The 22,628-nt window shown below is 42.6% G+C and overlaps 1 protein-coding gene across 3 annotated transcripts in view; it reads right to left on the bottom strand.

Moving 5' to 3' along the window:
- LARP1 (La ribonucleoprotein 1, translational regulator) overlaps positions 1–22,628 on the bottom strand; it is a 114,057-nt gene that overhangs the window by 29,161 nt on the left and 62,268 nt on the right. For all 3 annotated transcript variants that reach the window (XM_054978114.1, XM_054978113.1, XM_054978115.1), the window contains exons 2-4: positions 14,711–14,772; positions 12,026–12,091; positions 1,334–1,508 (exon numbers count right to left, since the gene is read on the bottom strand). In XM_054978114.1, the coding sequence (XP_054834089.1) occupies positions 1,334–1,508; positions 12,026–12,091; positions 14,711–14,772 (303 nt within the window). The remainder of the gene's footprint in view (positions 1–1,333; positions 1,509–12,025; positions 12,092–14,710; positions 14,773–22,628) is intronic.

The following is a 22,628-nucleotide window of genomic DNA, read 5'->3' as shown; positions in this document are numbered from 1 at the left end:
TGCACACACTCAATCACTAGTCACAAATGAAAATACAGTAGCAGAAACGCAGCAGCTTACCCTCCTTTGGATATCCAGGCCCAGTAGCCCGGCTTGCTCTCTGTCTCACACTCACTCATCACAAATGAAAATAAAGTAGCAGAATGAATTTAAAGTAGCAGCTTACCCTCCTTTGGAGATCCAAGCCCAGTAGCTCGGCTTGCACTCTCTCTCTCTCTCTCTCTCTCTCTCACTCACTCACGAGTCACGAATGAAAATAAAGCAGCAGAATGAATTTAAAGTAGCAGCTTACCCTCCTTTGGAGATCCAGGCCCAATAGCCCGGCTTGCTTGCTTGCTTGCTCGCTCTCTCTCTCTCTCTCTCGTCACAAATGAAAGCAGCAGAATGAATTTAAAGCAGCAGCTTACCCTCCTTTGGAGTTCCAGGCCCAGTAGCCCAGCTTGCACTCACTCACTCACTCACTCACTCGTCACGAATGAATTTAAAGCAGCAGCTTACCCTCCTTTGGAGGGGAGGCAGTGGGGAGGAAAAGGAATCACATGGGCGGGGCCAAAACCCACGTGACCTCTTTTCAGATCTACAGGAACACCATTCCGGCGCGTCCCCACTCCAAATGAGCCCTGGTTCTTTCTATTGTTAGTGTTACATTGTTTCTAATTTTAAAAAATTGCCATGAAGAAAAATTTCACACTTGCTGTCCCAGATATGTAAGGTAGAGAATAACAATTTAATTTGCTGTTCCTTACTTTGAAGACCTTAATGGCTTAAGGCTCCAGGACCTGAAGCACCACCTCTGCCCGGATTATCCAGCTGGCCAATTACGATCCACTGCTCACAAGCCCTGATCTCTGTGGCACTGACTGCAGAGGTGTGGTGGGTGGTGACGAGGTAAGCCTTTCTTCAAGGGTGACACGTCACCTGTGAAATGCCATCCTAGAGTCTACTTGTATTTTAGGTGAAAGGCAAAAACTTTTCTTTACACCTAGGTTTTCAACTAGGGTTTTAATCGTTTTAATTATTTTTACTCCATTTCTAGCCTGAGGATTATCAGGATCACTCAGCCTGAAAACTGTTTTATGTTCTATGATACTATGCTGGGTTTTTTAAAATTAATTATACTACTATGTTGTTTTATGCTCCAGAATTTTAATGGTTTGCTTTAACGTTCTTTTAACTGTTTTACCTTGCTTTACTTGTCATCTAAAGTAGCTCTCTGAAAAGGCAGCATATAAATTACTTAAATAAAGCCCAAACAAGTGACTGCCGAAACATAACCATTTTGCAAGTCTTCGAAATTCTAGTTCCTTCATCCTTATAGAGCATCTCATCTTACCCTTTTTTTTCTGAGCTGATTTCTGGTTGTCATCATCTCCATTCTTCTCCTCCCCAGATTCATCAGACCTGGTTTTCATATTCTCTTTGCCGTCACTCCCTTCCCCCTTCTCCTGTTCCTTCATGTTCTTCTTAACAGGGAGTTTTCGGAGAGACTGGGGCTTATGTGCCAGTTGCTGGAAAGTTGGAGATATGTGAGGTAGAGGATCACAATGGTGGCTCAGCAAAACAGGATCACACCTTTGCTTTTTAATTTTAAAACATGTATATGCCACCTTTCCACCCAAATAGAATCCCGAAGGCAACAAACATCAGGCATTAGAACATTTAAAACATGAAAACAGAATTTAAAATGTATACATCAAATTCAACAATACAATAAAAACATACAGACACAAGAACACAGCCAAGGGGGAGGGTCAATAAGAGTTTCCGGGGGGGGTATGCCAAATGAAACAGACAAGTCTTCATCCACTGGCAGAAGACAATGACAGAAGGAGCCAGACAAATCTCTCCTGAGAGGGAGTTCCAGAGTTTCAGTGCAATGACCAAGAAGTCCCTTTCTCAGGTTGCCGCCCTTCTTGCCTCAGATAGCGGGGGCACCCAAAGCAAGGCCTCCAAACATTACTGGAGTGGGTGGGCAGGTTAGTGAAAGAATATAAGCACAATTAGGCAAAGACTGCCCCGTAATCATTCACGATCACACTCATACACCTCCTCCAAGAAGAAATCGATACACTGAGTTTGGAGTGTCAAAAATATCTGTTGCTTTCAGAAGAGATCCAGTTTGTGAGCAACAGCAGATTGATACAGCCAAGTCTTCATGTCTCAGAAGTTATTACACAATTATCTATCAGCATCATATTTCCAAGCAGGAGGGATAGCAGTGAAACCTCAGAATTACAGAAACAAGGTCTGTGCAACAATTTCCATTTCATTCAGGAGCCTGACAAAGCCATGCTTGAGGAACGAAGACAGGGTAAAACATCAATTCTGCAGAAGGGGCTGGCTAACTGAAGACCACTGAAAAGCTGGAAAGCTACTGCCAATAGGGAAGGAAAGTCCAGAAAGGGAAGAGCATGAAGCATTTCTGTCACTCTTTGTGTGCTAATAGCACCCACAATAAAGCCTAACAGTAGACAATAAGCCAAGTTCAATACATTGGCTCACAAAGATGCACTCTGCAATGATCACTCCACTTCCCCTTCTGAAAGCAATCCCAGCCTCACCCAAATGCTTGGCAAATTTACCTTGAATGCTGTGGTTCACAGTAGCCAGGTTTTAAAATGGGCTCTAGGCTGCTGTCCCAGAATAGCACCACTGAGCTAGGGAGCATGGTGGGTAGGGAAACCCTAAAAGGAAATCCTCTCCCTGGGACCTGTAATGAGCTATTTCTGGCTTTCTCCTAAGCAGGCACATAGCACCCCCAAAAAGTGTTGTTCAGGCTGAACTTTCAGCACTATGGTAGGGAGAATCTGCAAGCTCGGGACTACAGCATGGATCCACGGACTCCTGCATAATTTATTCACCTTCTCTGAACACACCAGTAGGTACTTTATATCTAAACCGAATGGAAAATGTAACACTTTCATTTCTGTCTTTTTGATACAACTGCAGAACACCGTAAAGAGCTATCAGCACAAACACACTAAAATTTTATGTAAAAGTGGTTTGCAAGATTCAGTGTTTTTTTTTCTTATCTTAATTCAGAATGTAACAAATTAGTTGAAACTCAAATTAAGGCTGTATTTTGGGATGCTCCTGTAAGTTCCCAATGACAAACTAAGTGAACAACAGGAAGAGTTCATCTGACAAGTAGCTCTCAATAAATCTTACTATATAAATAATAATATTTGATGAGTACAAATATGCCAGAACAGTGAGGGCCTCTAGTGGTAGTTTTTCTTTGTAAGATGTCAGCAAATTGCCAGTTTGAGCTCAGGTATAAAATATAGAGAGAGACTGTCTTTACAGCTAGGATTAGTGACCTATTTCCCAGGCTTAATTCCTGACACTTCCAAGTCAATGGCATATGTAAAGAACAGAGGAAGAACAACAGAAAATTGGTCCATGTTAAAAAAAAAATTAAAGGACACTAAAAGATTCAAAATAAGGTAGAACAAGGATATACAACATACAGCACATGACCCCCCCCCCCCTCTGCACACGCATGTACACACACACACACGCTAACATTTAGCGCTAATGTTAGCGCTAACATTTAAAGCCTTATATGGTTCGGGACCAACATACCTGAAGGACTGCCTACTCCCTTATGAATCCACATGACCACTGTAGTCATCTTTAGAGGCCTTGCTTCAGGTGCCCCCACCTTCCAAAACCAGGCGAGTGGCAACCCGGGAGCAGTGGCTCCAAGACTCTGGATCCCTCTCCCCAGGGAGAATCACCTGCCCCCTTCTAATGGGTGAAGACTTTTTTTGTTTCGCTTGGCATTTCCTCAATGATCCCTCCTCCTTCCCCAATGTTTTTAACTGTTGCTTTTATTCGTTGTTTTCATTTTAAGCCATCTTGGTGGCCCTAATGAGGAAGTCTGAGGCTTGAAGACAGTTTGGTCTGTTCATCTTTTCATCCTGCTTTCTACCTGTGATGTACCAAACCTCAACACTGACTCTTGGGACTGTCATAACAAAAATAATTATTGTTCAAGTGCTGTCAAATCCCCATGACCCCAAACTTGTAGAGTAGAGTATATTATCATCTTGGGTAGGGATGTTTTGGCTCATGCCCTGTTTGCCTAGTGGCTAACAAGGAGCCAATTTCACTGACCCATTCGTAGCTGTGTGACACACTACTTCCACTGTATTCCTTCCTAACAGTGCAGCCCAGCACAACTGGCTTTTTGCACAGTTTGATCTACCATTTTCTCTGCTGTGATCCCAAGGGATTTTTTTTTAAAAAAATGGTGATTGCTACTGTGCAATAACATGCTAATGATTACTAACATGATTGCGACAACAAATCGTTTAGAACTGTAAAGCACAATAGCAGTACCATTTTTCCTCCTTAAAAGCTCTCCAATGGCATGGCAAGAGAAAAATGCAAGGACAACAGTGTCTCACTATGCGGATGCACCCATAAGACAGTTAAATCTGTCACAAATCATATAAATCAATCATAAATGCCGAGTTTGAAAAAATCTTACCCACTGGTGTCCATGTAAGTAGTCCTTAATGATGGTAAATGGTTGCCAGTCTATTTGAATTGGCAACGTTTTACACATACAGAGTTTTGGGAAAAGTCAATACAAACCTGTTCACCAGGCATTACAGCTCTACAGCGCGAACTGAACAAACTGGGTGATGGGCTCACATATGATCACTGCATTTGAATACACAAAACTTGATTGTCAAAGACCCTCAATGTGAAATTCGCGGCACCCTCCTAATCATTAGGTGGAGCCTGATACTGTATACTTTCACAAGTGTAGCCTGCTTAATTACAATCAAGGCTGATACCAGCTCATGTAGCTGTTCAAGTTGCATATTCTTTACCCCTGAGTTAGGACAACAACAGCTGGGGTCAGGATGAGGACATAGAAGGAACTGAAGATGCCCTTTAATTCCCTTCACTTTATACAATGCTGAAAGGCCAATATCTGAACACCATCCAAAGGACATTTGGCTTCTTTCCCTCCTGAACTTGACAGAAGCAAACACCAGTCAACGTTTAGCAATGGTGAATCAAAAAACAACTTTGCCCATTAAACAAAAAAATGTTATCCTTTAACCTGTGTTGTAACTGATTTACTGTATTTCAGAAAGTTTTCAGTAAGCAGGCAACAGTACCTCCACAACTTATAGAGGAACTAGTATTAAGTCCACCTTTAAGTATTTTCTTATTAAGAAACAATATAGGTCTGATCTCAACTGGTTTAAATAAAATGCACAAGGAGTGGTCAAGATATTAATCCTTACTTACAATGATGACAGCTAGAAGTATAAAAAACCACAGAACTATGTACAAGAAAGCTCTTAGGATTGTGAAGACAGCCTTTGACACAGTACTGGCTTATGCAAACAACTCAGATCCTACTGTTTCCTCTACAGCTTCATGGACATTTGCTTCCACTGTAAGAACATTTAGCCCAGTTAAAGTACACCTCCAAGGAAGTGATGGACACGAATAAGTAATTGTGGGTTTTGTGTTGCCACTGAAGAAAATTAGATAAACCAGCAGCAAAACTCAGCACTGGTTCCATCAAATGAACACATTTTATCCTTAAGTTTCTCCCTGTTCCTCTCCCAGAATTAATCCATCCTTGGGAGGGTACGGATACCTTCCACTCAACTGATTAGAAAAAAAACTCATGGTAATTCCAGTGTTTTGTTTTCCATCAATGGAGGAAGGTGTCCTGAAATGGGATGTGAAAAGCTGTGTCATCCTGGGTGGGTAGCCAATTGAGTACAGGATGTGATGTGAAATTACTGGGGGACCACCTGCTGACGAACTCTCCTGCCGAAGACTGCATCTGGAGACCTGTATGTGTTCAATCTGTAACATCTGACAAAGGTTGGGGTTGCTGCTCTACAGATTTCTGCAATGGTACAATGGTGGACAAGGTTGTTGAGGCCCAGAGGACTGAACTGTGATGTCCCTGGGAATTAGTAAGGGTTGGATATTGTAGATTAAGAAAATACAGTTTTGATCCACCTCGTGATGGTATAGCCTTGGTTACCTTATTACTCATGGAAGACAAGTTGAAGAAGACACAGCAAATCTGTGGTTCTGAAGGACTCTGTGCACTCTATGCAAGTCCTTAGTGCTCCCCATACATCCTTACGTTCAACATGTGCTATTCCCTGTCCCTTGGGGTGGCACTAGCTATGAGGAGAAGGATGGTAGGCGGATCTCCTGGTCCTTATGGAAGTGTTTTGCTACAAAGGACACGTTTGTTCTGAGGAGTTCTTCTGGAAGTATTATTATAATTCACATCTTACTGAGAAGGCAGAAAGCAACAAGACTCACCTCACTCAAGTGAGGTCCCCCCAGGAAGGCTACCTTGAAGGAAGTCCTTTTATCTGAAGGACAAAATCGGATCAGTTCAGTGCTTGGCATATGTGTGGGTTCCAAAAGGGAAAGCGGTATCTTGGGAGTTAGGGGGGTTAGGAGAGACACTCCCGAGAAATCATTTGATATGAGTGTGTGATGACAGAGTTACCGTGTTCCCTGAACTAATCACTGAGCACACTGCTGCGACTTGCCATCTCAGAGAATTGCAATGGTCCTTAAGATAGGCCTTTGCGGAGGAATCTGAGCACCTCCCTGATCCCAGTTGCTGAACAGCTAACCTTCTTTCTGCAGCACTATCTGTTGAATGCTTTCTATGTTGCTTCATAGATTCTGTTGGTTGAAGGTTTTCTGGTTGTGAGCATGACAACTATAACCATAGGAGGATATCTGTGCCATTCTAGGGCCTTCCTTTCAACCTCCATGCAGATAGCTGGAGCTAAGCTGGATCAGAATGTAGGCCAGTACCTACAAGAGAATGTTGTGATCCAGGGAGGTGTGACTGTTATTGTGACCAGTTCTGAGAACATGGTCATGGGGCAATGAAGATTTATTTCGCCCTTCCCAGTTAATGCACTTGATATTAGAGGATGGGAATGTATATAGCTACCTTTGAAGCCACCAAGCTATGAACATGTCCTGTCTGGCTCCCTTGGTCATGAAACTGGAAAAGAATGAGTAACTTGTGATTGGTTGGAGAGGCAAAATGGTCCAAGATCAGGGTGCCCAGCCATTTGGTCACTGTCTGGAACACTCGAGTCGATGCCTTGGGGGCTGCACCAATCCACTTTTAGACTGCAGATGTCTTGGCAGTGCTGGGCTTGCAGGGAGGCCATGTGGGCCACTGCAAGTGAAGAAGGAGAAAGGCTTCCTTCTGCAGGGAACAGGATCAGGTCCCTTCTTATTGACCAACATGGGCCTTGGCTGTTGCGTTGTCTGTGAGGATTAGCAAGTGAGCACCCTCTCTCTGGGGCTGAATGGTCAAGAGTGCCATTCGGATGGCTCTGAGCTCCAACCAGTTTATGCTGTGCCTTATTTCAGAGCAGTTCTTCTTGCCCTGAGCCATGAGATGTTGGCAGCGGGCTCCATAGCCCTGTAAGGTGGCCTCTATCTTCCCCCATGGAGGATTCAGGAAGGGAGTTCCTATTGTGCAGTAGTCCCTTTTTGTCCACCTCAAGCAGGAAGTAAGCACCCTCTTTTGGAGGTGGTTTGGTGTGTAAATGCAGTGCAGGGTGCTGTCAGGGCGAGGGAGAAACAGCCGTAGTTGGTGTGAATGCAGCCTGTGACTATGTTGATGTAGGAAATCATGAGTCCTAGCAGTCATGCTAGGGTCATTAAGTTAGTTAAGTTAGCTTGAGTGAAAGGAAGGAGAGTCTGTTGGATGTGGGCTATCTTCTCCTCTGGAATCCTGCAGATGCTTTTGCTTATCTGTGTGCCCGGGGAAGGGGGGTGTTACAGATTGTGATGGGGTTAGCAAGCTCTTTAGTTGCTTTTGCTAGCATCTACAATGTTGTGCACACATCCCTAGCCTCTCTGTCTGGGATAGAGAACTGATCAGGAGATCATCAAGGCAGAGGTACAAGAATATTCCTTTCATCCTGATGTGGATGGGTCATCATCAACTTAGTGAAGTCCCAAGGGGAGGATGTCAGGCCAAATAGGATCCCCTGGTACTGGAAGTGCTGGTCACAACAGGTGAAGGGAAGAGGGTGGATGGGCACAGAGAGAGGGATGCGTCCTTGAGGTTCACTAACACTAGGAAGTCCCCTGCTGGAGGGTCTCTACAATGTGCCGAGTCTCTATGCAAAAATGTCCTTTGCAGACCCTTCTGTTGAGATTTTTCAGTTCAGAATGGATCCCCATTTTCTATTTCTCTTAAGCACAAGATAAAGTGTTTTGAAATCCCTCTTTGGAATCAGCACTATTGCCTGAATTTCCAAGAGATGCCTTATGCCTTGTACCATAAAGTACAAGTTTTAGACTGCACATGGACCTCGGAGAAGGGAGAAATCTTTCCTGGATGTGTGTGCACATTCTACTGTGTTGCCGTGGTTGATGGTATTATGCACTCACTTGTCGTGAGTGGACTGTCTCCAGGTCAACACAGATGTCCACCTATGATGACATCATTGGAGGAGTTGTATCTTCCCTCCTCTAATGGCCTGGTTGGCTTGGGGAGAATTTTTTTTGTTTTGTTCTGGGAGAGCGTAGAATTTCCAGTCATGCTGTCTGCAGGAGCTATGAATGGTGCAGTAGGAGCTCTGCGTATGTCTGTTGTTTTTTATTTTCCTCTCTTTTGGAAGATGAGGGCAAACCCTTCTTTTTCTTCTTTGTTTCATGTAATACCTCATTCAGGGCTGCATCCCCAAACAACTTTTCTCCTTGTAAGAGAATGGAGGAGAGGTTTCTTTTGGACAAGTGACATCCATTTTCCAGTGTTTAAGCCACAGATGATATTGAATCACAAGGCTGGCTGCAAAGGATCTTCTAAAGAACGGCAGGGCATCCAAGCTGGCGTCACTTATGAAAACTGAGTCCTCCTTGATTTTCAGCAGTTTTTTCAGTCTGACTGGGTCTGGGGTAACGTTTTGCACAAGCTCATCCGCCTGCTGCTCTAGCAAAGACCAAAATCGACAAGCTGGCCCCAATGGCTAGAACTGAGGCTTCATGAACCCTTCTTGCTCATTCTTTCTATCCGCAGTGTTTTTGATGGTGTTGTCTCTTTCTTTGAAGAGCACTGTACCCGAGAGAATGGTGGTTACTGGAGAATCCACTAAGGGAACCTGCAGAGCTTTCACAGTAGAAACAGAAAGGGAGTAAAGATTCACAGCCACTTAGTGCAGGCTTTTGCCTCCCCCAGGCATCACCTATTCCCTCCTCAGCGTCTCATAAACCAGCCTGGAAAGGGCACAATAGATGGGGTCTGAACTGTCTGGCAAAACCCCCTGGAACCTCCCATTAGGTTCTAATTTGTGAGGTTTAGGGCAGTGTCTCATGAGAGATAATTTTATCCTCGCAGCAGCCTTTGGGTAGGAGGGGAGGGAAATCCTTCTGTAGAAAGAGCCTGGTGGAGGCTGGCGCTGAACTAGAGGCCTCCTTACCAAACAATTCCTCTTCCTCTCTGACTGTGTAGAGTTTGAAACTGAGTGATGAGAATCTAAACAGCCAGAGGGGGCAGAGTAGAGCTGCACATGGGCCATGGGGAGGGTGCTCATGCCTTTTTGCGCCTGGAGGAATTCCTAGATTCTTTGTCCCTGGTAGTAGGTCAGGGGTCTGGAGACTAGGAATCAGCTTCATCAGAGGAATGCCTATGATTCCTAGAGCCCCTCCTGAATCTTTTTGAGTGGGGAGGGGATGGACATCATGAAGATGATAAGGGAAAGCTGCCCCTATGTCTCCATTTTCCCTTGTACTTTTTAGAAGTCCTTCTTGAACATTCTTAAGAACCTTGTAAGTGGTCCAGAAGGAAGTATCAGGGTATGGGGATACTCTTGTCAAAAATCCTTGAGACAGAGGAAAAAAGGGAGCCAACCCCCTGGGAATGTTGTACCTTCCTGTCCCTCTGCTGGTTTTTCACTACATGAGAAGTTTCGTTGCCACCAATACTTACGAGCTCTGAAGCCTTGGAGGAACTCTGGCCTGCTTGAGTTATGTTAGAGGGAAACGATGTGCCAGAATTGAAAGCAGCTCTCTCATGCTCCAACAGTGTTCTCTCCACAACCTCTATCATGGAGGCAGACGTGGCTTGAAAAGCTCCTGACCCAGCCAAGGCCGCAGGCCTTGTCAAGAGTGAAGAGATCCTGGTAGGCTCTTTTGGAGGTTGAGGCATAGGTTGTTTCCTTGAACTAGGGGGAGCCAGCGTGGGCACAATATCCGCTAAAGAAGCATGGCCATTCCTCAAGCTGGGGAGTGAGTGCAGGCATGATATCTGCCCCAGAAGCAGAAGTTCTGGCAGCTGCAGGCTCTCGACTCTAACAGGGCATCTTCATGGGGCATGCTGAAGAGATGCCAGGGTGGGCACCCAACATATCTAATGACTTTTTCAAGTGTTTCAGCATCTTGTTATTCTTCTAGACATGTTTATCTGTCTTGCCCTTGATTTTTTTTAAGAGCTGTGGAAGTTTATCAAATGCAGAACAAAGCAGGGCATGGACTAATGGACTGGGGCTCCCTTTCTAGCCAGAAGTAAAAGCACAGCAAAATAACTTGTGTAGCTGTGTGAGGTGAGCGAGTAGGGGCATTTTCCACTCATGGATAATACATATTTTAGTAGAATACAAACAAGCTACAGGACACAAAACATGGATCTGAAAAAAAAGCACCTTAAGGGCTGGCTCAGGCACCAATTTCCTAATTTGGAGCAACTGGCTCCCAAAAGCATAATTAAACTACTCCAAGAGAACACTGCTCTTTGTTTTGAACTGCATGCAAACCAGGTATATGGGCAAGTAAAACTGAAAGAGAAACACGTCAAGATGAACATGAATCCTATCCATTGAGGGATAAGATTCTCTGGAGAAAAAGAAAAAGCAACACAGCAGAATGACGAAAATCAATTTATATATCCCGGGAAAATATGGGAACTGTTTCTTTATTGTTAATTGAAATTATCTTGTAAAAGTCTGTAAACAAACAGTGTTTATGCTAGCTCTTGAGTAAGTTAATCTGAAAATTCTGTAACATTTTTATTTTTAAAGGTGGTGATTTTGTAGTAAAATATTTAAGTTCATAAAAAGCTGTTCTCTAAAGCAGCAAAGAGGAACAACACTCTATGGAAAAAATACACTGGTTTGAATACAGCAATGCAGAAGCAGAAACAAAAATGTACTTAGCACAGTTCTGCTTGTGCATGATCTTCTGCAATATCAAAAGTTTTATGTATACTATATATGTTATACTGCCAAGAAATTGGTTGCACACTATCTTGTACAAGTAGAAACACAAGCAAGGAAACCATAATTTTGACAGCACAAGTAGCTACCGCAGACTTTTTCTTGCATTTCTGCTTGCGTACAAGCTCTAGTATGAGTGGAAATTCTGCTATGGATCCAACCATTAAGTTATCTGAAAAACTGCCATTGCTCTCCCCACTTGTAACCTCACTCCCCATTCTTGTTATCAGAAAGGTTGAAGGCAGATGGGGTTCTCACCCTTGTAACTCCCCTCCCCGTTCAGTCTTCCAAGTCTCAATAATCAAAATAGTTTTGAAGGCAATGTGAATGCATTATCACTGAATACAAATTTTCTGGAAACTTAAGTCATTTAGAAGAGTGTTTACGTTGCTTAGTGTTGCCCTGCTAGTCTTGTGTAACTGGCACAGTGGAACTAATAGAAGCACAGCTATGTAGTGTTTATTCTGTTGCACTGCCGAGATAGAACTGGCCAAGTTATGTCCCATTAACACAGCCTCCCCTACAGAAACACGTTGAATAAAAGGTGTTTGTGGTGATGCCAAGGCAACATAAAATCACACATTGAGAACAAGAAATTGACAGTATTCTGGTAAGCCATTTCTCTGAACAGGAAAGTGAGCACATGCACCCCACCCCCCAGGGCCATGTAACTCCTTGATCTCACATGAAGCATTCTGCTTTCATGAATCTCATTCATGCACATCCATGCCACAGTACAGAATCTTCTTCCTTCTCAAGTCAAAGTGTTTTACCTGGATACTCTTGTGAGCTATTTCTCCTGGCGTTGGCCAATTTGTGGCATCCCCAAAGTCACCAACCTAGTAAAATAAGCAGAGACATCCATTATCAACAGAAAGTACCATGTAGTAGCAGCAGCTTCCTGTTTTAAATTAACACAGTATTTTGCTATTATGAGAAGTTTTGCATTTTTGTATGGAGGTTAAATAAGCATTTATTACTTCTGTCCCTCACAGCGACCATGAACATTATTTCAGATGTGAAAAACCATTAGAGTACACAATGAATGGGCACAGCCTGTTTCTAAAGGTGCTCTTGAGACGCCACTAACCGTTTGACTCAGTGGCACTAAGTACTACACAGATTAATTTTGGATTGTACTAATTATCTTATTGCCTTTTAATTTCTTCCAGAATCCGCCTGCACTTACTGGAAAGCAACCACACTTAATTTGCCTTCTTTATATTTTTGCTCTGCCTAAGACATACCTATTGCTCAATATCTCTTCTATCATTCAGACTATGCTAACTTACACACAATCTTTGCCTACATCCTTGTAAGTTTCTACTCTTCTAGGAAGAGAGGATATGACTATTTTAATAAATACTAATAATTTGGTTCTTTCAAAATGCAATAAAAGTAGTATCTTAGGACAAGAAGTTTTTTTAAAAGCACATAAAAACTAAAACATTCATTTTTCAAACACAGTGCCACCTAGTGAACAAAATGTTTGTTTACAGTAGCAGTACAGCTTCAACCTTTGAAGTATAATAAACAACAAAGTCTGAAGTTTAACTGGAGCAATAGGAAATATCTACATATAGTAAAAGGGGCCAAGAGCCGATCCTAACTGGCTTAAGTTTGCAGCTATGCTATTTTCTGCCTACTAAGGACACTGGATTGAATCCCACAATCCATCGCTGGAAGGTGCTGAGAGCTGTGCATCTGACCAGCCTTTCTTTCCATCCAGCAGTGTTCCCCAACCCTGGAGAAGAAGGTTTCCAAGTTGGTGTGCTTAACAGGAATCAAGAGCCAGGTGGATCAGGAGACTGAAGTGGGAAAGGGGGAGAAATGGCTTCCTCTTACTTCTTCTGTGATCAGAGTTCTTACAGAAGAGGCAGAAAGAAGGGATTTGGCCCCTTCCCACTGCAGCCTCCTGACCCACATAACAATTACTCCACACAGGTCCTGCAGCTCCATGAACAACTTTCCTGGAATAGGATAAGACTGCTGAAGGGAAGGAGGGGATATCAGGAAGATCCACAATCCTTCCATTGGATCCAACCCACTGAACTACTCTGAAGAACTAAGGGACCTAAGAACATGCTCTGCATATTTCAGGGAGTGATAAAATTTCATACTTTACATGTTATGATTTTGGGGGGAAGGACAAATTCAGGGTAACATGTACACACGGATGTGGGGTAAAAAACTTTATGAAGTCTCAACAATTAATGGATGGCAATACTTTTATCTGATTAGTCAATCAAGCCTGACAGTTTCAAAATTGTAATTGATGTTTTTCAGGTCATTATCTTTAAGAATTTTGACAGAGAGTGTAATGCTTTGTAAACTGAGGGGGATAAAACCACAAATCTAATAATCAATTAACTGTATGACATTAATAGTCACTAACCTTCATCCATGCCCAACCAATGTTTCTTATTGCATTACTGCCACTATATTTTCAAACCACTGCATCTCTCTTCATTTGACAACACAGCCCATGTCTTGAAATATTGGCTGCCATGGGGTCTTTTCTTTCAGCAAACAAACATGAACAAGGGTTATTAACTTGGCAAGACCTTTGCTTGCAGGCACACCGTGTATTTTACCTTCCATCAGTCTATTATTGCAGATCAAATCAAGAGTGTATCCTACTTTCAGCTTTGCCCAATCTCTAACCACAGCAACTCCTCAGTATTTGGTGTGCATTCTCCTAGACTGACCTGCCTTACAAACTCTCTAAAACAGACACTGGGAGCACTGTGCTGTAATCAGAGAACTATACATAGTGTATCAGAGTCCCTAAAAATCATTCAGTCCCATAAAAAGATAAAAAAGTAAAGCCAATGCTTAAGAGGAGATATTTCATTTATTTAGTCATGAAGCCTCTCTGACTATATACTATAGGGAACAGTGTTTATGGACAACAACGGCACACATTCAGGTTTACATGTATAAACTTCTACCCCCAAATATGCAATTTCTACAAGCAGGCTGTCTAAAGGCTTCACTTTACAATGCTCCAAGATAGACCAAAGTTGCACTATCATGTGGAGGAGGGCCAGGCACTTTGTGGTCCCCGGGGCACGCTTGGAGGACATATGATGCAGCAACCCTATTGACATAGACATAGGTCTAACTTCTAAGAGCATAAACTGTGCCCTAACAGAGTTTTCAATGACAATTTTAATATACAGCACTGTATAAATGTAGATTCTTGTCTATGATGTAAATATCAGTGGGCAAACCCAAAGTAGAGTAGTGCTTTAAAGCTCTTTCTTAACTGAGGAGAAGTTTTTATTGTATGTAGTGTTTTAAATTTTATTGTAATGTTTTATCTGCTTTTATGTGTTTTTATGTAAATTAAAATGCTGTGCTCTGCCCTGAGCCCGCTCGGCGGGGAGGGCAGACTACAAATCTAATATAATAAATAAATAAACTAGGACAGACATTTAAAAAGGTACAGTATATACCTTGCTTCCTTTCCGTGGTCTTGGGTTCGCTGCTTTTACCACCTTGGCTGGGGTTGAATGCTCTAATGAAAAAAGGGTTGGGGAGAGAAAGAGGAAAAGCCAAACATTAATATTCTGAAAATTGATGTACAACTGTGTTAGCAGTGAACATAAACAGGTACCTGTTCATTTCTATTGTATCAATTCTATGCTACCACATGCAACATTTCCTTTACTCCAAGGACTGAGCAAGTTAGCATTTGGGAGAATCCTATTTCACCAGTAAAACCACTAAAGCCAAGAATGTAAATTGTTGATTATTAACTGACACGTCAAGTGGGCTTTCCCCTTTCCCAGACACATAACCAGCAGCATGTCAGCCAGAATCTGACCACAAAGCCAATTACAGAGTATCTGATCACGTCTCTTAATTCTATTGCCAGCTCCAGGAAAGTTTCATTTGTAAATTTCCCCTACTAATAAGACTGTGCACAGGCACACAACTTAGCTTTGTCTACAGATATGAAAAGAGTTCTCAATGTTATAATGTGTAACTTGACATGCAAATATGTGCAAGTTCTATTGTGGTTGATTGTTTAAATAACACATTCTTGTTTATTATGAAATTTGTATTTTTTGTTTGCAATTTTATTTTTCCTTCCTTCAGTATTTTCAATATTGCATGCCTTTAAAGTCCATTAATATGCCAAATAGCACAATTTTATGTGCTATGCTGTAAGTGATGTATTTTAGATTGTTAAAGTAGTAAAGTAACTTCAGGATTGATAGGAAAGTACTACATATATTTGACTGTCCCCCACCTTCCCATTATTTCCCCCCAAATGAAGCATTTTCCCCATAGCTTCAGTTTCTACTGCAGCCACTCTGGGAGGATGCCAAATGCTCCACATGGTAGAGCAGAATATTGGCCTTACTGTGTAAGTTCCATTTATTTGAAGAGTAGCTTGATACCCGTTTCGCTATGATATTTAACTACTTTGAATCCAGTTATAATACTTATAGGTATGTAACATTTTTTGGTTTGTTTTTTTTTTAGTTGGTTTTGTAGTATAAAAGCATAGTACCCAAGCTTCACAAAGGTGTTTGAATAAAGCGAACGATGTTGATGCCGAAAACCGATGAAGTGAATTTCAAAATGTAACTTCATCATTAATAAAACACTACTTAACTCCCTCGAAGAGGTAGAAAAGGGTAAGATTGCTCGTACTTGTCCACCGCTGCTCGGTGCACCGCAGGAATACAATGTGCGTATTTCTTTGCAGCATCTCTAAGTTGCTTCATCCTTTTAGTGTCAGTGTATCTTGCACAACGTCTGCCATGAGGCTTCTTGGGGGCAGTAAGAGGTGATGGCTGTGAGAGGTGTAAGGTAGAGTTGGACTGAGGGAGGGGTGATGTGTTGGGCAATTCGACAGGTTCTTGTGAGAAGTTTGCATCGAAATTGCCCCTAGAAAGGTCATGCACCATCTCCTCATGAACATTTAAACACTCAGTTGCCATACTGACTTTTAGATCAAATCCCTATTCAAGAGGCTTGTACCACCTTTCTTCAACTGTCTGCAGTTTCCTTTACCTCAGAATACAGAGTTCCACAGCGGACCAATCAGAGAGAGGGGGGTGCAAGCAGGCAGTAGCCTGCCAGCCACACAGGAAAGCCAGGCACCACAGGGAGATTGGCAATTCTAGTGAATTTTGAGGGGAAGACTGGGAGGTGCATTTTACCTCAGGGCACATTCAATGACTCCCAATAGCAACTGCATAGTATTTAGAATGTGGGCGGTGAGGACCAATCAAGCTGCATATGCAAATGATCTCTGTGTTCCAACTGTCTCGGGGGCGGGGGATGAGGTGTAGAATGTTGTGAACCCCAATCAACCCATATATGTAAATAACCTTGAAAGACTGACCCAATCAGGAAAGAGTGGTCGAGCTGGCAGATGGGGTCGCAAGTAGGGGTGAGCGTTTCGGGTTCCCAATTCATAAAGATTCGGTATTTCCAAATCAGAGCCAGTATGATGAAATACCGAATCAAAGCTTCCCGAAGCAATTCGGATTGCTTCAGGAAGCTTCAGGGCCTTAAAGGGTGCCCGCCCTCCCACCCTCACCCCACTTTCCTGGGGCAGTCTTCTGGCAGCGGTGTTTGCTGCTGCCCTGCCAGTTGCCGCTTTGGCCTCTGCGGCGATGGAGGCAGCGCCGGCTGCAGCATTCGCTGCTGCCCGCCGCTTCAGCCTCTGCAGTGGCGGCACTCACTGCTGCCCTGCTTTAAGAATCAGACGCCCTTAGTGGCTGTTGCTATGCAACCATTAGCCAGTATTCCAGGCTTGGTTTCTGCCAGTAAAAGGCAGGGAGGGAGCAGGGGGGGGGGGGGACTTACTGGGACCAGGCCCAAAAACAACCACAAAACAACTTGATAATAAAATGACTTGCATGACTCATCCAGGCCTGGCTGCTTACTACTGCTCAACAGTAACACCCCCCCCCCAAAGCCAGTGAAGTGTAGCGGTTAGCGTTTCAGAGTAAGATATGGGAGACCCAGGTTCAAAACACCGTCCTGTGCAAGTTCACTGGGTGACTTTAACCCAGTCACATACTCTCAGCCTCTCTCACCCTCTTAGGGTTATAGTGAGGATAATATGAAGGCATGGAAAATGATGTAAGCTGCTTTGGGTCCTCATTGTGAAGAAAGGCAGTATGTGAATGAAGCAAATTAATAAATATAGAAAAAGATGGGAGACAGGTAAAATATAAGTTGCTTAGTGGGTATGGAGAGAGGGATGCAGGGAAAAGTGAGCATATGGAGGAAGCAAGAGAAGGGAAAGAGGAAATAGTGTGGGTAAGGGAATACAGAGAAAAGTGGAGCACCCACCACAAGTCCCTGCAGATTCTACATCATGCAACTGAGCCTGACTCAGCCAGTACCCTGCAACTGGGCCACAGGGGACAGGGGGAGGTGAAGATAGGAGCAGACAAAAATGGGTGGGAAGGAGAGAAGGAAGCAGGAAAAGTGGAAGGGCTATGGAGATTGATACTGGAGAGGGTCTCTGATAGAGATCAAGCTCCCCGGATTTCTCCAATGGAGCAATGAACAACCTATCCCATCAGTCTGGCATCAGTAGTTATCTGGAGGGATATGGATAGACTTCCCCTGGGAAATAATTATTTATCTTGTCCACCATTAGAGGTTCTACTTCAATTTCCTTATTGGTACTCCCAAGTATGCTACTCAGGAAGGGGTTTTTTCATCAGACACCTTTCCCCTCAGTTCAGTTATTTACAAAATATTCCTCACAGGATTTGAAAGATGAGGAGGATGAGGATGCTCATGAGGCTGCTGGACCTTTCATGGCTGCCCTGGTAGGCCAGGCTCTTGGCTGTCTGGTTCCTTACTCGGAAGAATGTGGTTTCCAGGGGACATGGGCTGAAGGGAGGCAGTGGGTGGGTCTGTCTGGACCTGTTCTGTGATTCCACTGGACCCCAACCAGATGTTCCATCCAGGCCTGGGGTTGTACAGGGCTGAAATACCTTCCCCTCAAAAAAATATTATATGGAGATCCCACTTGCTGTTTACTTGCCACCTTGGAGCATGCCCCTTTCTCAGTGGTATTAGCCTGGTCCCTGCCAGAGTCCCTATGCTATTTGTGGGCCTGGTAGTTTTGGCACCAGACTATCCCATAAGTAAGCCCTCCATATTCGAAGAAGATGGGATTTTCCAAGCAACTGGTTTCATTCCCAGACTGAAGTTCCCAGCTTGGTTCCACTGATAAAACAGTTAGAATAAGCATTTTTTTAGTTACCCTCACAGATACAAGCCAGCAATTATAGTGTTAGACAGCCAAAAATGTACTTCCTTCCCAGTCACATTTTCAAAGTGTGATTATGATGCCCTCTACTGGAGTTTTTAGAAATGGTAACTGATCTGGGGACAGAAGTGTGAAAGAAACAGGGGTTTTCTAAGTGCCTCACCTGCCTGAGAAAGAAACAGTTACATAAGGGAAGAGTAAGAGAATATGACCAATAACTTTACAAGGCACATCACAGAAAAGGCACTTAGCACCTAAGCCTTGTACACATTCATTTGTACTGCAAGTTATGACTTTTATAAAGGCAGTGGCAAGTGGATGAAGATCCAGTGGCCTAGCATACTGAAAACACTAGTATAGTAGTCAAAGGCCTACCTGCCAGACAAATGGACAGATAGGGGGAGGTAGTACATTTCTCTGTTGGCCATCCTTAGGTGCTAACTCCCAGAAAGAACTCTAAATACTTCTGTGATGTGAGAACTGATGCTGCCTGCTCCCCAAGTGTACATAATACAGAAGGAACTCCAGGTGTTTGCCAGTACAAGCATACTTCCTTGATCCCCCAGCTGGAAAATCCATATTGGAAGTCCCCAGAATGCACTAATGATTGCTGAAAAAACAAGATTAGAGACACACTTGCAATTCTGACAAACAGGGAGACCAGTCTCATGACCAATAAGAAAAGCCGTATCTGGCATATTGTTTTGGGATACTGGAAGATGTTATGGGAAAGGGATGTCATATCCCCAGGTGCCAAAGAAAACAATAAGCAAGGGGGAAATTACACATCCACATCTCCTCCTCCAACCTCTGTGAACTGGGACCACCCTGATAACAACCCTGATCAAAGGAAAGGTATAAAGACCTAAGTGTGGGGCCAGCTTTCACCAACTTCGGTTTTGCCCTGAGGATACTGCCTTGCTGCCTGCTGAGCCCTTCAAAAGCATACCTCTATGGCTTAGGCTATAGGGTCCATTTTTTTAATCAGCTATCTTGAGCACTTTCCCCCCCTAGATTTTTGGATTCTTCTTGAGTAGTAATTTTACATTTCAAGTTTTTCTGTGTAAAGGCTAAGGGACTCTGGGTCTGGATGGGCCTGTTCTGTAGGGTCCACAGTCCCAAGCTGCTGTGTTTTATCCTCCCTCCCCCCTTCCTAGATCCTTAGGCATCTGAGGGTTGAGAGGCCCATAAACCTGTGAGGATCTTCTTTCTTCAACTTGCCTGGATCCTTAGATAAGTAGCTATGAACTTGCATTAGCCTGCTTACTAGAGAACTGAGCTATAATAACTAGAAGGGCAGGAGGGTGTTATGGAAGCAAGCAATGTTTTAATATTGAGAGCAGCTAACATGCATTAATCTTTCTTAAGCTTTTGTTTGCAACCTGTCATTTCACGTGTATTTAGAATACATAGTGGTTTATGGTTTCTCTCTCTACTGCATAGTATGTCCTCTACAAAGGTTTAGAACTGTACTGTATATGATTATGCATCATATATTATTTACTGTATTCATATTATTTGCCGAATATTCTGAATCTGGTGGTTTTATATCCATGCCTTTTCCCATGTACCCATTCCTACATCAATCAGTTTGTTTTTGTAAAGTATTGTGCAATGGTACTATAGCAGCTACACTGTCACCACTTTCATTGTGGCACAGCAATGATGATGGGGGGAGAGAGGAAAGAAAACATCTGAGTGTCTGTAGCTGTCCAAGTCCCGCTCTGGCTTCTTATTTTATTTGTTTAAACCCCAACCACATACAATCAGTAAGAAGAGGGGACACAAGTTTTGTTTAACTGGTTGGTACCATGTAAAAGCTTTGTGCTCCTTAAAGGGGTCTCATTTGGGACTCTACCAGAATAATGTACTTAATTGTGAGGTAAACATGAACCTCCTTCTCACTGCTATTCTGACTGGATAGAAAAGACACCAATAAAAATGAACAAACATTTATTTACAGAGATAAGGGGGTAACACCATAAAGGGTTAGTGTGGAACACTTCAGTAAGAATGAACAACTAGCTCTCAACTTCATTTCCCAGATAGTATAAGTTTTCCCCACTGGGATTTAACACACTGAAACTGAAGCTTAGTTAATTAGAACAAAGATTGAGGGTTGATTTGATTCCTTTTCCTCCAGACAGGTTTCCTCAGTGTTCAAGGTTCAAACATAACCTTTTTACCACAGCTGACAAGCTTACTGCTAAGGTTCCAGGCCACTCTTTTAATTACACAGCTTATGCTCATAGAACCTGTACCTGAATGTTAAGACAAAATTAACAATGCACTTAGACAGTGTAGAGTGAAATAGTTTGCAGTTCTTAGTACTGGATGTATTTCTAAGACATTTATACTTTTAAATTACATAAATATGCCAGAAAGTACAATTCTGGATGATAAATCACATCATTTAAAAAGAGGTTTAGGTTTGCTAGAAAAATAAGCTCTGCATATATTTCATTTTTTCCCCAAAGCTGCATTTCCTCTCAAAATTTCAATCCCCTCATGGCTTCAAAATTTCTGGAAAATTCCTATCTCCAGCCCAGCCATTTTTCAAGCAGCCAGTCCTCCTATGCTCTTTGCGCATGATTGGGCTATTGGGTTATTGCTCCAATGTAATACAAGCGTTTATTTTCTTACTAAAATTGTGAATCCCTTTGTTGTAAAGTAGACAGAGTATTGCAAATAGTGTACCTGTCAAAACTTTAGATGTTGCAGTGTGGAACTCAACCAAGGACTAGAACTTCTCTGACCTCGCTTTGTTAGTCACCCTGATCTTTCTACTGAATTTATGTTTTTAAGAGACAGGGCAAAAAGACAAAGTGAAATAATTTCTACCACATCAAAAACTTAGTAACTTTTAAGTAAAGTTTTAACTTAGGGGCAAATGGTGCCTTTACAATGTTGCATGGTCATGAAAATATGTCTCTTAATGTAACAGCAAAAAGAGTAATCAAGCAACTAAATGTTAACACCAACAGCATACCAGTGCATGGTTTGCCTTAGACAAGAAACTTTTTGCTAAAATCTCAGAATATAAATGTCCTCTCGTCTTTGAAATCTATTAGTCCCCAACTCTTACCTACTTGAGGAAATGGTAGAACTAGGAACAGACAGTGTACCAACGTTTTCTGATTGAAGTTCTCAGCTTTCAAAGAGGAATTAAGCAATTCAGCCAACAAACCAAAAATCTCATACTGAGAACTGGAAGACATTGGGTTGGATATAGTGATCTGCCAGCACAATGCACTGATGGATGTGGATCTTCCTTGCTTTCCCTTGCCTCCAGCAGTTCCTTTGGATCCAAGGAAACAATGGGAGAAGAAAGTGGGGAAGATCCATGGCCATCAGCACCTTCTGCTGACGCATCACTGGATCTCGTCGAGCAGGAATAGATACAGAACATTAGATGCCACGAGTGATGGGGAAAAAATGACCTAAATATCATTCTCTTCCGTCATATTTACCCTTTCACAACAGAAGTGTGGTCCTCACAGTGATAAGCATGGAAATTTACAAAGAAAGTTTTCCTCTTTCTGGTGAAACAATCAATGGGATGCACAAGAGCATCAACAAGAAAGGAGTGCAATGCTTGCTTGCTTCTAAATCCTGAAGTATTCTGACACATTACTACTTTAGCCACTACTTTCGCTACAAACTGATGCCTGCTACCGCACTGAGACACTGTGGAAAAATGGTGAGAATAGTGAACTAGAAAATACACGTGAGGCTTAACAGAGAAGGAATTATATTCCTTGTGAGACAAAAAAGTACCGTCCAAAAATCTGCAACATGCACTAACCATCAAGCACAATACTTTGATCATGAGAACTCCTTACATTATTCATGACATCAGAAAGAGAGCCCATCAATAGGCTTGCTGGACAAATTGGTTTCTCACAGTCATAACGGACTAGTGAAAGAATGAAGGCTGGCTGGATATTTGTTATATAATGACTGCAGCAGCAAAGTGGTAATTTGCATGAGTGAATAAGCAATCATAGATTAAATATTACAGGCAAACTTGGTATCACCTCCTATCATCTCAAAAAACAATGTTCTTGATTCAAAAGAAGCAGTTCACATATTCAGTTGCAGTCACCAAGTATTGAATAAAA

This window comes from Eublepharis macularius, chromosome 4, assembly GCF_028583425.1.
Source record: "Eublepharis macularius isolate TG4126 chromosome 4, MPM_Emac_v1.0, whole genome shotgun sequence".
NCBI classification, from domain to species: Eukaryota; Metazoa; Chordata; class Lepidosauria; order Squamata; family Eublepharidae; genus Eublepharis; species Eublepharis macularius.
This window is presented reverse-complemented; position numbering and strand designations above follow the sequence as displayed.